We start from the raw sequence: 15,976 nt of genomic DNA, 5'->3' as shown, positions 1-15,976 counted from the left end.
TGTGAGGGGCCTGAGGGTATGTTTAGTGGGGGTCCGCGGGACGTTGCTCTTGTGCAAAGGGAGCACGTCTCGGCTGGGGACCCCATGTGGAATAAACATGTGCCGTTTTCTTCCCCAGATTCGTGGGTGGATGTTTCAGGCGCCTCCACAGCAGAAGGCACCCCAGAGAGAGAGGATTCCCCGCAGGAAGACCCCCTTAGATGGAGTCTACCAAGGACGCCGTGCAGGTCCCCGTTGAGGGTGGAAGAAGGTCTGAGCTCCTCCTTTCCATTCGTGGATCGACCGGCTGCGCCTCCCGCACCTTCGTCGGCGGTTCCCGAGATGTTTTTGCAGCCTTCAACGTCGGGTACGCAGCAGGTGTTGAGCAAGGCTCCACCCGTACCGCGTTCCCGTTATGGAGAGGGGCGTAGGCTCGACATCTGGTTGGGGACCTTAGGTATCCTGATACGTTCTGAGGATTTCTCCAAAGAACGTACCAGGAAAGCTATGGAGACTTTTCTTCTCTCAGGTACTCACACGATCGAGTTTCTGGCCCACCAAGTCTCGAACTTGTGAGCCAATACCATTCTGAAACGTCGGGATGCAGTAGATAAGAGATTCCCTCAGAAGGTCCCTAGCACCGAGATCAATAGGCTCAGGCATTCTTCCCTAGAGGGATCCATCTTGTTTGAGCCTAAGGATGTGGATCATGCCGCTGAGAGGGGGAGGAAGTCTCATTAAGTCTCCCTCCTTCATAGAGCTTTAATATCTAAGCCCTATAAGCCTCCAGCACCACAGCAGTCCTGTCCAGTCAAGACCGCTAAAATGACGACAGCAGCGAAGACCATGGTGTCTAAGCCCTTTCCTGTCAAAGGAAGGGAAGACAAAAAGTCCTCCAGGGGAGGCAAGAATCCTAGAGAGAGCAGCCGAGGCCACAAACGCTAGGATAGGCAGTCCCCCTGCATGTCCACCAGTGGGGGGATGCCTACAAAGTTGCTCAAACAGGTGGAAGGAGCTCGGGGCCGATTCCTGGACAATCTCCGTGATCAGTCTAGGATATCGCGTCCCGTTCATAACATCTCTACCTCCCCTGACGACGAATCCAGTGTCATTGAGCTCCCTTGCCATGGGATCGGTAAGGGGGCAAGCCCTTTGGGCAGAAGTCCAGACCCTGTTGAAGAAGGGCGCTCTCCAATAGGTCCTCGACGAATCTCCAGGCTTCTTCAGTCGACTCTTTCTTTTAAAGAAGGCGTCTGGAGGCTGGAGACCAGTCATCAACCTCTCAGCTCTGAACAAGTTTGTCAAACAAACTCCGTTCAGCATGGAGACGGCAGACACGGTCAGACTAGCAGTAAGACCGCAAGACTTCGTGTGCACACTGGACCTAAAGGACGCGTACTTCCAGTTCCCAGTCCATCCGTCTTCAAGGAAGTATTTAAGATTCAGCCTAGACAACAGAAAGTACCAGTTCAAGGTGCTGTGCTTCGGTCTCTCCACAGCACCACAAGTTTTCACCAGTGTTCACCCTAATATCATCTTGGGCACACAGGATTGGCATCCGTCTCCTCCGTTATCTGGACGACTGGTTAATCCTAGCAGACTCGGTGTCATCCCTTCTTCAACACCGAGACAAACTTCTGAGACTTTGCCAAGATCTGGGGATCATGGTAAATCTCGAGAAGTCCTCACTGCTTCCCACTCAAAGACTGGTATACCTAGGCATGATTATAGACACTAATTTCCACAAAGCCTTCCCATCAGACGACAGGATAGCAAAGCTGAGGAAGGACGCAAGATCTTTTCTCAGATGAGAAGAACTTCCAGCCCAATTGTGGTTACGTCTCCTCGGTCATCTTTCATCGCTGGTCCGTCTAGTTCCCAACGGTCGCCTCAAGATGAGATCCCTCCAGTGGCGACTCAAGTCCCGGTGGAATCAAGGGTACGATTCCCCGGACATCCAGATCCCCATGGGACCTGCGGAACTGACGGTTCTCCAGTGGTGGGTGGCAGAAGAGAACGTACGAAAAGGAGTAAATCTTCTCGTCCTCCCCCCGGATTTAATGCTGTTTTCGGACGCTTCAAAAACAGGGTTGGGGGCCCTCATGCTGCACCACACAACCTCAGGCCTCTGGTCAGAGTCAGAAAAGTACCTCCATATAAATCTCCTAGAGATGAAGGCCGTCTTTCTGGCCCTTCAACAGTTCCAACAGTACCTGGCAAGTCACTCTATGGTGGTGATGAGCGACAACACCACAGTAGTGGCCTTCATCAACAAACAAAGAGGTACTTTTTAGCAGCAACTATCCCATCTAGCAGTAGAGATACTGAGATTGGCCGAAGTCCACTCGATACCACTATCGGCACGCTTCATTCCGGGCAAAAGGAATGTGCTCGCCGACAATCTGAGCAGAGCTTCTCAGATAGTGAGTACCGAGTGGTCTTTGGATCATCTAGTAGCCAACAAAGTCCTGACTTTGTGGGGGTCTCCGACTGTGAATCTTTTCGCAACAGCCCTGAACTTCAGGCTCCCGCTGTACTGTTCCCCAGTCCCAGACCCCAAGGCGCTCTGGCAAGATGTTTTCCAACAACGGTGGGACAACATTGACGTTTACGCCTTTCCCCCATTCTGTCTGATGAGGAGGGTACTCAATAAGACCAGTACATCGGTCCATCTTTCAATGACCCTTATAGCTCCGCTATGGCATCACGCGGAATGGTTCCCGGACCTTCTGCAACTCCTAACGGAGCTTCCAAGAGAACTCCCTCCACGACACAATCTACTCAAACAACCACATGCCAACATCTTCCACAAAGCCGTAGGTTCACTGACTTCACGCCTGGAGACTATCCAGCATCTCCTCTCTGGGAGAGGATTTTCGCAACAAGTTGCTGTCAGGATGTCTGGACACCTGCGAAAGTCTTCGGCAGCAGTCTACCAGGCAAAGTGGAAAGTCTTCTGTGGTTGGTGTCGTGGAAGGGGTTTCTCTTCACTCGATGCCACTAATCCAACAATAGCGGAGTTCCTCGTGTATTTGCGGGAAGAAATGCGCCTTTCAGTCTTGGCAGTGAAAGGCTATCGCTCAGCCTTAAGTCTAGCCTTCAGGCTGAAAGGAACAGACATTTCTCTTCGCTAGAACTTTCCCTACTCATACGTAGTTATGAACTTACCTGCCCTCAGTCGGAAGTGAGACCTTCCCCCTGGAACGTGGTTCGAGTTCTCAGGTCTCTTAAGAGACCTCCCTATGAACCATTACGCCAGGCATCAGTTCGCCACCTAACCTGGAAGACGGCATTCCTACTAGTTTTGGCCTCGGCTAAGTGAGTCAGCGAACTTCATGGTCTCTCGTACGTCATCGCCCATTCAAGGGGACGGAGGGAGGTAACGTTCAGCTTTGTCTCTGAGTTTATTGCTAAGACTCAGAATCCTGGAGTGGCGGATCCTCGATTCGACTCCTTCCGGATTTCTAGTCTCCGTACTGTAACAGATGACCCAGACCATCTCTTACTATGCCCAGTAAGGAGTTTGAGGCTGTACCTCAAAAGAACAGCTGCAGCCCGTCCTCATGTGCCAGCTCATTCACATCCCACTACCTGCAAGACGAGACCCACAGGAGGCTCGATACGTTCGCTTTCGGCCCTGTGGTGACTGCACAACAGCTGGTTTAAAACCTCAAGCTCCTTATTGGACAAGTAACAGAAGGTTGAGGGCATTGTTACCCGGTTTTAGTCTGCATGAATAAAAAGGTTTGACTGGCCCTTATTCTTTTCTTCATCATCCCCTCTCTTGGGGAAAGCAGCATCCTGGGTTCTCTGCATAGCTGACCTCAAACCACTGCAGGTAAACCATGCTCCCTTGTGTTCCTAGCATTAAGATTGATACTGTTACGTCCCCATACCCGAACGAGGTGATATTGGGAGAGTCCTAGTCTACAAGTTTCCATCTAAAGAACTTTAAAACAACTTCCTAGGACGAGTCACTCTTCTTCATACCTTCACACACAGCTTGCGTAGGCCGCAGTCCTTGCGTAGCAAGGTTCTAGCAAGGTGCCGGGACTCCTTATTTCTTGGGTGCTTACACACTCAAATAACGAGCCCCCTGGCAAAGCCAAAAGCCAGACTGGCTGGGACGTCCACCCTTCCTAATGGGTGAGTCACCCCTATTAAATAGCGTGGTTTGTATTCCAGTTACGGAACTAATGACATTCGTAGATAATTTGTATTTTTCCTAACTATACAAACCTTAGCTATTTAACCAAACTTGCACGCCAGCCCTATCCCCCTTGAAGTCCTACCTCCAAGCAAAGTGAGCTCAAGCACAGGTGTGTGAGAGGGGGGGTAGCAAGCTACCCTCCCCTACCCCAGCTAACTAGTGGTGTGGGTAGTAAACCCTCGTTAAAAATTAATGGCTCGTCATTTCAGCTACGCTGAAAGTAATACCCCTATTAAATAGCTAAGGTTTGTATAGTTAGGAAAAATACAAATTATCTACGAATTTGTCATATTAATACACTTACTAACTCATATACAGTATTCACCTTTATGTCGTTACACACTAGTAAATTATAACTTCTTTAATATTATTTACTTTTGTAATATAAATATCAATCGTTGATACTGAACTCATATCCAATAAATAACCAATCAGTGCATAATTCACCATTTCATGAATATTCTTTCTCTCTTCATAATCATTGAACATGTACTGTACACAGTAATTTTCATCTTTTATACAAGGTACAGTATTAATGTTGAGGATGATAGGGAGGCAGATATAATTGCTGTTCCAGGTGTTGAGGTGCCAGTGATGGGAGATGAGAATGAGAGAGAGATTACAATAGAGGAAGTGAGGAGAGCACAAGATGAAACGAGAGTAGGAAAAGCATCTGGTATGGATGGTGTGAAAGCTGAGATGTTGAAGGAAGGGGGTGTGACTGTACTTGAATGGTTGGTGAGATTGTTTAATGTGTGTTTTGTGTTGTCAATGGTACCAGTAGATTGGGTCTGTGCATGTATTGTACCACTATATAAGGGTAAGGGAGATGTGCATGAGTGTTGTAATTCAAGAGGTATTAGTTTGTTGAGTGTAGTTGGAAAAGTGTATGGTAGAGTACTGATTAATAGGATTAAGGATAAAACAGAGAATGCAATCTTGGAAGTACAGGGTGGTTTTAGAAGAGGTAGGGGTTGTATGAATCAGATTTTTACAGTTAGGCAGATATGCGAGAAATATTTAGCAAAAGGTAAGGAGGTGTATGTTGCGTTTATGGATCTGGAGAAAGCATATGATAGAGTTGATAGGGAAGCAATGTGGAATGTGATGAGGTTATATGGAGTTGGTGGAAGGCTGTTGCAAGCAGTGAAAAGTTTCTACAAAGGTAGTAAAGCATGTGTTAGAATAGGAAATGAAGTGAGCGATTGGTTTCCGGTAAGAGTGGGGCTGAGACAGGGATGTGTGATGTCGCCGTGGTTGTTTAACATGTATGTTGATGGAGTGGTGAGAGAGGTGAATGCTCGAGTGCTTGGACGAGGATTAAAACTGGTAGGCGAGAATGATCATGAATGGGAGGTAAATCAGTTGTTGTTTGCGGATGATACTGTACTGGTAGCAGACACAGAAGAGAAGCTTGACCGACTAGTGACAGAATTTGGAAGGGTGTGTGAGAGAAGGAAGTTGAGAGTTAATGTGGGTAAGAGTAAGGTTATGAGATGTACGAGAAGGGAAGGTGGTGCGAGGTTGAATGTCATGTTGAATGGAGAGTTACTTGAGGAGGTGGATCAGTTTTAGTACTTGGGGTCTGTTGTTGCAGCAAATGGTGGAGTGGAAGCAGATGTACGTCAGAGAGTGAATGAAGGTTGCAAAGTGTTGGGGGCAGTTAAGGGAGTAGTAAAAAATAGAGGGTTGGGCATGAATGTAAAGAGAGTTCTATATGAGAAAGTGATTGTACCAACTGTGATGTATGGATCGGAGTTGTGGGGAATGAAAGTGATGGAGAGACAGAAATTGAATGTGTTTGAAATGAAGTGTCTGAGGAGTATGGCTGGTGTATCTCGAGTAGATAGGGTTAGGAACGAAGTGGTGAGGGTGAGAACGGGTGTAAGAAATGAGTTAGCGGCTAGAGTGGATATGAATGTGTTGAGGTGGTTTGGCCATGTTGAGAGAATGGAAAATGGCTGTCTGCTAAAGAAGGTGATGAATGCAAGAGTTGATGGGAGAAGTACAAGAGGAAGGCCAAGGTTTGGGTGGATGGATGGTGTGAAGAAAGCTCTGGGTGATAGGAGGATAGATGTGAGAGAGGCAAGAGAGCGTGCTAGAAATAGGAATGAATGGCGAACGATTGTGACGCAGTTCCGGTAGGCCCTGCTGCTTCCTCCGGTGCCTTAGATGACCGCGGAGGTAGCAGCAGTAGGGGACTCAGCAGTATGAAGCTTCATCTGTGGTGGAAATGTGGGAGGTTGGGCTGTGGCACCCTAGCAGTACCAGCTGAACTCGGCTGAGTCCCTGGTTAGGATGGAGGAACGTAGAGAGTAGAGGTCCCCTTTTTTGTTTTGTTTCTTGTTGTTGTCGGCTACCCCCCAAAATTGGGGGAAGTGCTCTTGGTATATGTATGTATGTATCACCCAATACTTGTGTTGGCGTAAAATTCCATGATAGCTATCCTTCATTCCTCAGCTATAAAAAAAAAAAGAAACAAAATTGGAAAAAGCAAATGGGACGCCAAAAAAATTTTGAATGAAAAAATATGCAACATATTATAGTCTACGGATACAAAATTACCTGTATGTTGCAAGTGTTTCTGATTCTTCGAATTTTATATATATATATATATATATATATATATATTTCTAATACCATATTGAAATACTGTACTGACAAAAATTAATGTGGAATTTTCAGTTCTTGTTTATGAATAAGTACTGTATCAGGTTTGTTTTTGTATTCTTATTATGTATTTTTTTTTTTATTGTGTTGAAGTCACCAATAGTGTGATTACAGAAATTTTTAAGCCTTTTGCATGCATAGAAACTTTATATAAATGTTTAAAACTGAATTCTTGTAAAAGAAATATAAACCGAAAGGCAGTATTCATGTGGTTCTCAAATAATATAGAGTTGCTAGGCTTGCCTTTTTTTTTTTTTTTTTTTTTTTTTTTTTTTTTTTTTTTTTTTTTTTTTTTTATATATACTAAATAACAAACATAAGCCAGAAAAAATTCAAACAAAGCTCTTCCTTGTGTGGCCAAAAAAAATGAATGATCAAATTAGTTTTAGAGAAGCTTAAAATGAGATAGACTATGTTCCCAGTTTTTTCGTAAATTATTGCCTACAATTTGCCTTGCTTGGTTATTTTCAACACCACTTCAACTTCCAAGCCCGTATTTTTCACTTGGTTTTTATCTGTTCCTTTTTTCCCCAGTAAGCAGATCTACAGCTCAGCTTTATCCAGCTTCACTTTTGGCTTTTCAGATGAGAACAAATTTATCTGATTCATTGATTGTTCTCTTAATACAATACATAATAAAGATAATTACTTAAATAATATGTTTCCCTTTTTTAATGTTTTTGAAGAATTTCCCATTAGATATCTAGAAGATGATTAAAAGTGACCATGGTGAATTGGATAAGTTTACTGCAATTAGCTCTATTAGATAATATTTTCTTATAAAGACATGATCTTTCTAGACTCTGAAGTTGATAGAAATGCAGTTGATGACTGCAGTACACCAATGGTTTTTATACTTTTCTAGATAACATGTCATTCTATTTTTTCTTTACTGTGTATTCCAGACCTTATCGAGAGGCTATTATATCGTTAGTGTCACTGATGCTAGACACTGGGCTGCCCTGCTTCCGAGGTCAGACTATCCGTCAGCTGCGCACGCGTTTCCAAACAGATTCTACGGAGAAGGAGGCTGCTGACTACATGATTAATGTTATCCAACACTCTTGCTTTAACTGGAGGACCAAGTTTTACGATGTCTTACAGAACAAACAAAACCAGATCATGTACTAAATGAATGGATTTTCTGGATTTATATTTTAGTGTTCAAAAAGTACCTTCCCTTTAGCTTTGATGTTTAATGGGGAAAATTTTGTCTAGTGATTGTACATTTTGTGGCTTAATATACAAGTATATATATAATTGCTGTATCTTCCATCTTACGAAGGCTGTTAGAAATGAGGAATTTATGATGTGATCATTTGTGACATTGGGTTACCATATGTCATGCTGCTTTAATTAAATTTTAGGGACATTACTGAATCATGAGAGGTAACCGCAAGTTTGCCATTTCAAAGGCATTTATTTACTAATTGAAATTGCTGCTTGCAGATCTCACCTCAAATAGTTCTGTAATAGTGTATACAGAAGTATCATGCATAGGAATAGATGCTGTCTGTAAATTTTGACTGAAAACCTGATATTTGTAAATAGGATTGTAAATCAGATGTATTTAGTTATTAAGTGTTTATTTGTAGCTAATAGCTTAGCAGTGTCACAGGGACCTTCATTTTATTTCTCTGGAGTAAATATCAGTTACATGTTTGTCTTTTGCCTTGTGGTGTCATTCAAAAGATATTTTATTTGTTTTCCTAAGACCTTTTTCGTAGATGTGGAAGTATTCTGGTTTAATTTCTTTCTTTTATCTATATCATAGTGTATCTTCCCACCTAGCTGTCCAATTTCTTCAACTTTATTACTTTTTATCCAGTTGTTTCCTTACATCCAAAATAGATCCTTCAAGTGAAGCCTTATGGTTATCTAGAAATTTTATTTGCTGTTCTAATTAAATGGATAAAGTATATAGAACAATATGCAAAATTGAAGGAAGGAATACTTTACACTAAGCTTAGTTTACTTTGATGTTGGTGTTGAATTTTATTCAGTGTTTTGATTGGTTGTAAATCCCAAGTATGGTCTCTTCAGTCACTAAAAATTTCCATGTGTAGTAAAAAAATTATCATGTTTAAAAATAATTATTCAACCCTTGCTCCAGTTATAGTTTTGTTTAGATGACTTTTTATTTATTGATTGTATGTTAAATAATGTTTTTCTTTTTAGTCAACTATTATTAGTCTTGGTCTTATTTCAATGGAAAGAAATCATTATATGTATATTGTTTTTAAAGGGAAAAGCTTACGTAAAAATGTTCATGATGTTAATTGCTTGAATTATCAAGCATTAGACTTAATTATGTATGATAAGTTATTTTTAAAGGAATATTCTTCATATAAATGGTCCACAAGAAAAGGGGGTTAGAATGGCACAGTGGTGAGCAAATGTAGATGAACATTCTTAAGAACCTAAAGCCTTTGCCTTCTTTTAATTTTTTGATGTGACAATGTTTTACTTATTGAAGAATTTTCTCAGGTTAAATGTTCCTTTGATATACTATGATTTCCACAGAACTTTGTGCGGGAGTATGTATTTTTGATTGTAGAACACACCAAAAAGTATATGAGTAGTAGGTAGAGTAGGATTTGGAAATAGTTCTGTATTTAGAATTTTTCTTTTATGGTTGATGTTTGACAAGGTCAGAAATTTCAGTCTTTAACTCATTCAAGATGCCAAGAAACACAGGCCCCCTTAGTTGGGTAAACAGTCACAAAACTAAATTGAAGCTCAATAGATTATAACTCGTATCACATGTCCACTAATGTGAAATTTACAAAAGAATCGTTTTGTATATGTACAGCTCCTTTTAACTTTACTATTTTTCATTTTTGATTTTCATCAAAGAACAAATTCTTCAGGTGATTACAGTGAGCATAGAGAATTTTTACTCACTGTACTATAATATATTGATACTGTAACAGACCACTTTTGTTGCAGCTAGAGCTCCTGTAAATATATTTTGAGTTTATGAAGACAAGAAAATCTAACCCCCTAACCCACTTTATTATGCAGCAGTGCTTTTACTTTGCTGCTTTGCGCTTCAAATTTTTCTTATGCAAAGTCGTTTTTTAAACAGTTGTTGCAGGGTGATGACAAGTATAGAAGTATTGTACAGTTTCTGCAGTGTGAAGATATTGCAAATGTTTGATATAAAAGTGGCTGCTATTTTAGACTTGTTACAAAACACTTTGTCCTCTTATTATAAGTGTTGAACAAAAAATATTGTTATTCAGTATTGTTTACTACTTTTTTATCTATGCCTCACATAATATCTTGGAATTTTTAATAGGTACAGAGGTTCTAGGACAGCTGCCCACAGACAGTTGTACCCCAAGAATTGCCCCCATAGGACAATTGGCCCCCTTTATAGTCATATAGAAAATATTTGCAGGCACTTTCCTCAATAATGCAATTCTCGAGCAAGTTGTTACTAATTACAGTAAAACCTCACTGTAACGAACTATGTTATTGTGGACTTTGGATATAACGGACTAAATCCAGGTCACTGTAAAAAGAAGTACATAATTCTGAGATATTTACATTTATTTATGAGAAAGGTAACAAAATAATTTTACCTTATTTATTATTAGCATATCTTCATAATAAATGGCCTATTCAAGGAATAATTTCTATGTCAATGAAATCAAATTTTTTCTATATGAGCCTTCTGAGAAAATGCAAGCAAAGTCAGATGATTTCAAGTTTGTGCTATCTAGGATATGCGCACATGTAAATAATAAATAACCGTAATACATGTAAAAATGATGTTACAACTATTTTCCTGTAACCTTAGAAATTCAAAATATGAAATAAATCCATTTGTGTGTCATGTTTTTCCACATATGATGCCTAAAAGGAAAACCATTGATTTGCTACTTCCAACTCAAGTCACAACGAATGAACAAACGAATTTACACCCAATTGATAACTAGTCACCCTAAGAGTTTTTATTAAACTGTATGGTTGAGGGTTGAAACTGAGAGATGAGAGTGACCATGAGAGGGAGGTGAATCATTTGTTACTTGCGGATGATACTGTATTAGTTGCAGACTCGAAGGAGAAGCTGTGTCAATTAGTGAGAGTTTGGAAGGGTGTGTGTGAGAGAAGGAAGTTGCTAGTGCCTATGGAATGAGGTTATGAGGTGCACAAGAAGAGAGGGTGGTGTTTGATTGAATGTCATGTCGAATGGAGAGTTACTTGAGGAAGTAGATCAGTTTTAAGTACTTGGATTCTGGTTTTGCTGCAGATGGTGGAGTGGAAGCAGATGTATGTCGGAGTGAATGAAGGATGTAGTGTTGGGGGTAGTGGAAAAGAATAGAGGGTTATTGATGAATGTAAAGAGAGCTCTGTATGAGAAACTGAATGTACCAACAATGATGTATGGATCAGAGTTGTGGGGGAATGAAAGTGACGGAAAGACAGAAATTGATGTGTTTGAGATGAAGTATTGCTGGTAGGGAGATCTAGTGTGAGGAATGAATTAGCAACTAGAGTGGATATGAATGCATTAAGGTGGTTTGGCCATGTAGAGAAGATAGGAAATGGTCGTGTGCTGAAGAAGGTGATGAATACAAAAGGGAGACAAGGTTTGGGTGGATGGATGGAGTGAAGAAAACCCTAGGTGGCAGAAGGATAGATGTGAGAGGGGCAAAAGAGCATGCTAGGAATGGAAATGAATGGCGAGAATTCTGACGTAGTTCCGATAAGCCCTGCTGCTACCTCGGGTTACCTTACTGATTGCTGAGGTAGCGGCAGTAGGAGAGTCAGCATATCAAGCTTCATTTGTAGTGGAAGAAGGGGGGCCGGGTAGGCAGTAACAACCAAGGAACCTCGGCTGAGTTCTTCACCAAGCAAGGAGGAACAAGGAAAAAAAATTCCCCTTTGTTTGTTTTTGGATATCTACTACCTCCCAAAATTGGGGAAGTGCCATGGTAGATAGATACTGTAGTATGTAAACTATGGTAGTCTATAACATATAGGTATTTTTGCAGTATTTATTATAAGATGTTTTTAATAAGTTTGAATATTACATATTTAAGCCCAGCTGAGAACTTGAACATTGTCAGCAGATTTTTTCATCTGCTGATTCAAGCTACCATTATCAAGGATATCAGCATTTATAAATGAAAAGTATTCTTGATATAATTTCCAAACCTATTCAAACCATATTATAATAAACTTGATAGTTTTCATACAGTTTACCAAAAGCTATTAGTATAGTTAGTTATCACTTGGATGTGTAAATGTGTTCGTTCATTGTGATTAGCGATGAAACGTAAATAAACAAAATCGTTTCCCTTTTGGGTATCATGTTTAGGGAAAATACGATAAAAAATCTGCTTTATTTCATTTATTTTGAAGTTTTAAGCTTACATTTTGTTAAACAAAATTTGTAATAACATCTTTACATTACCAAAACCTAGCTTACAGGCCGACATAGTTGGTTTCATAATTTAACAGTCGTCTTATACTACAGATATGAGATAAATTAATTACCAACATCTTGCCTTTATTTTTACGTCGTCCAATCTAAAGGTCATCTTATGCATGGATATATACAATATTTGCATTTATTTATTTATTTATTTACAAGTAAAATATTCATGTATACAGTTTTTTATTTTATTTTATTTTATTTCAATAGTAGGGAAAGTAGTAGTAGTTCTCAGATTACTTGCTAGTGTTTTCAGGTGCTGTATTCAGTTTGTTTTGATATGGCCATGCTTCAAGTAATTTTTGTTTTTGTGAGTTTTATCTAGTTTACGTTCCTTAATTATATTACTTTGTTGCCATGAGTTACTTTACATTCCTTAATTACAGTATGTCATCCAAGGGTAAAGAATAAAAGTGTGTTAATCTCGGTTGCTCGTTTTGATGTTACCCAGATGTTGGGCTTGCATAGTAGGCCTATAGCTTATCCAGTTTGGTATGATCCTGCTTGATTTAAAGCTTCAGGAAACATTGTGGATATAAAGGACTGTTGGTGGTAACAGACATTCCTTCCCCCTTATTATTATGTTATTTGGAGGTTCAACTGTAAATCATCTATGTTTTTTTTTTATGAACAAAATTTAAAATGGTAAATGTAAGCCAATAAATATAATGATTTCAGTCATTCAGTTGTTTAAAAATAATTACTAATTATGTGATTACTTCATCCAAAGTAAACTTGAAGAATTGAAGCTTATTTATAATGGGTACATCTATGTGAAGCAGAAAGAATTTCCAAATACAGTAATGTTATATCTTATGAATCTGAGAAATGTTGTAATAATAATTGTAAAGCCAAAGTTGAAGCTTGTGGAAATGAAATTGGCCCATGTAAATGATCACACCCATGCTGTAGACATATGTCTCTAAAGTCTTGTTTGTATGGCAGAAAATATAGAAGAAAGCTATTAGTACCCAAGGGATTGCACAGCAAATGATAACCCAGACAGTTTGGTCAAATGGTATTGCAACAAATACCACCTGTGGGACATATTCGACATGTAATAAGGCACTACTAACAAGCCGTCTGTGCTTCTCATCTCATTCCATCAAGCCTAGCTGACATGGTCATTCCATCTGAGTACAAGATGATATCTCATGGTGAAGATTTTCTGCTTTATGATAGTGGATCGAATGAGTAGCTTATCCTTGTGTTTTCCACATCTACAAACATCAACCTATTTGAGAATTCAAATGATTGGTTTGGAGATGAGATGTTTAAAGTTGTACTCGAGCTATTCTACCAACTATATTGTATTCATTGTTCATCTTCAGAAAGAGCTTTCCACACGTTTATGTTCTGCTACCAAGCAAACAAGCAACATTTCAAGACAAATTCCAAGAATTCCTCACTACCAACCCTATGTTTCATCTAAAGATCTTCTTTATAGACTATAAACAAATTGCGAGAAATATTATTGAAGAGGTCTTCCCCCAATTTAACAACAAGGGATGTTTATACCACTTATCACAAAGCATATACTGCAAGATGCAATGTGAGGTTTTTCAACGCGAATACCAAACTGATGTTAATTTTGCCATGCAAATTCATATGATTCCAGCTCTGGCATTTGTTCCCCCAGATAAAGTGATGGAAGCATGTAAGACACTGCGATAGGATTTGCCACCTGAAGGTGATCTTATCAAAGACTATTTCGAAGATACATGTGTTGGCAGAAAACGTCGACATACCAGGCGAGCAATACGTTTCCTTGTTGTCATGTGGAATATTCTCGTGTAGTTGAAGGTTTACCTCGTACTAACAATGCTTTGAAAGAATAGCATAACCATATGCAAGCTACCATTACTGAACTTCATTTCATCCAAATATATGGAAATTTCTTGGAAGTGTTGAAGACAGAACAGGTATTAACCAGTGTGTCCATCAATCAAATGCTTGCTGAGCAACCAACACCTAAACAGAAATATTATCAAGATTTGAGCGTCGAAATCGTAAACATCGTACAAGACTTTGAGAACCACTATGTGTTGGAATTTATTTTAGATATATAGTCCACAATTTATAATTTTAGTACATTAAAACTTTTTCTAAATATTTTTGGGATTACTGTAATGTGCTGTGTGGTCTCCTAGAATTTTCCTGTGAAAGGCTAGAACAGGGAATCCAATACAACAAGAAAATACCAGAGAAGTATTGTCTACCCTGCTCTGGTGCCAGTGTATAAACGTGCACGTCTGGGACGTAGTGAGTATAAGGAAGACTTATGGTTTCAGGCTTTACTGAATATGTCACAGCACCTTTTATACTCAAATACGTCAGACATACGATGCCACATTGCCAAGAACCAACAAAGTTATCGGAGCTGAAGCCACCTGATTATTAGTATGCACTCGATGGCCATCTTTTGAATTTGTTGACAAATGTGTGAGGACATTCTTTATCTGCGCGTTCCAAGTATCAGACGGTTAGGCATCCTCCTCAAGCTTTAAGATAAGTACTGTACAATCAATCTTTTAATTTATCATAAGTTAGTTTATGCTATTCATTATTCTTAGCGGTAGAGTTAATACAATCAGTGTAACAAATTTTTTCTTTCTTCTCCAAGTGTTGTCTACTTTTGAGTTTTGTCATCCATCATATGAAGTCACTAATTAATAGTTGTTTTCATAACATCTTGGGAATAGGTGGGTTTAAAAGTTCCTCTTTTTTTTTTTTTTTTTTACTTTACTTTTGTCAAATTTTAACTTAATCATATTGTTTACCGAACCTGAGTTGTGATTCTCAGTCTTGGACTTCTGTTGCCCATAATCTTATATATTTTGGCTTATAGCCCCAATAATTATTATTTTTTATTTATTATTTTTGGGGGTTAATGTGCTGTCTGGTCTCCAAGGACTTTCCTGTGAAAGGCTATACTAGGGAGTCAAAATAGTGTACTACTGTACATAAATACCAAAGAAATAGTCTCCCCTGCCCTAGGGCCAGTGTATCAACAAGCAAAGCATGGACTCATTCCGTATAAGAGAGACCTTCTAGTTCAAGCACTACAGAACTCACCAAAGCACTTCCAATTTTGAAAGCACTCTGGCACACTTTTCTATGATAGTTCTTTTCTTCTTATTTTTTTGAAGTTGTAATAGTTTATATATGAAAGATTTATTTCAATGTTGTTACTGTTCGTAAAATATTTTATTCTAATTTTTAATTACTTCTCTTGTAGTGTATTTATTTCTTTATTTCCTTTCCTTACTGGGCTATTTTTCCTGTTGGAGCCCTTTGGCTTATAGAATCTTGCTTTTCCAACTAGGGTTATAGCTTAACAAGTAATAATAATAATAATGATAATAATAATAATAATAATAATAATAATAATAATAATAATAATAATAATAATAATAATAGTAAACCGTTTGTTATGGATGACATCATTACTACAGCATCACTGCATAGACAAAGGAAGCAACGCTGCAGTCGGAGACAATGCAACGTGCACATCAACTTACGCCTAACCTCCATCATCATTCCTGTTTTCCTTGGGAGGTATCTTTTGGGAGACACCCCAGTGTCGACAATGCTATCTAGGTTGGCTCCAACTCAGGATTCTGCTAGGCAAATTTAATACACTTGCATCTCGCATGGATGCCTCGGTTATA

General features: G+C 39.4%; 1 protein-coding gene across 5 annotated transcripts in view; it reads left to right on the top strand.

The window, feature by feature from the left end:
• Window positions 1-12,732, top strand: part of Pi4KIIIalpha (phosphatidylinositol 4-kinase III alpha) — a 303,864-nt gene extending 291,132 nt beyond the window's left edge. For 4 of the 5 annotated variants that reach the window (XM_068355020.1, XM_068355018.1, XM_068355019.1 and 1 more), the window contains one exon: window positions 7,765-7,900. Coding sequence is in view for 1 of the 5 variants with exons in the window: in XM_068355017.1 (XP_068211118.1) it covers window positions 7,765-7,990 (226 nt within the window). In the remaining 4 variants the exon portion in view is untranslated. Of the gene's footprint in view, window positions 1-7,764 lie in introns of all 5 variants that reach the window. The other variant, XM_068355017.1, reaches the window with a different exon arrangement.
• Window positions 12,733-15,976: the final 3,244 nt, after the last annotated feature.

This window comes from Palaemon carinicauda, chromosome 31, assembly GCF_036898095.1.
Source record: "Palaemon carinicauda isolate YSFRI2023 chromosome 31, ASM3689809v2, whole genome shotgun sequence".
NCBI lineage: Eukaryota > Metazoa > Arthropoda > Malacostraca > Decapoda > Palaemonidae > Palaemon > Palaemon carinicauda.
Note: the sequence above shows the minus strand (reverse complement) of the source record. Positions and strands in the feature narration are given on the sequence as shown.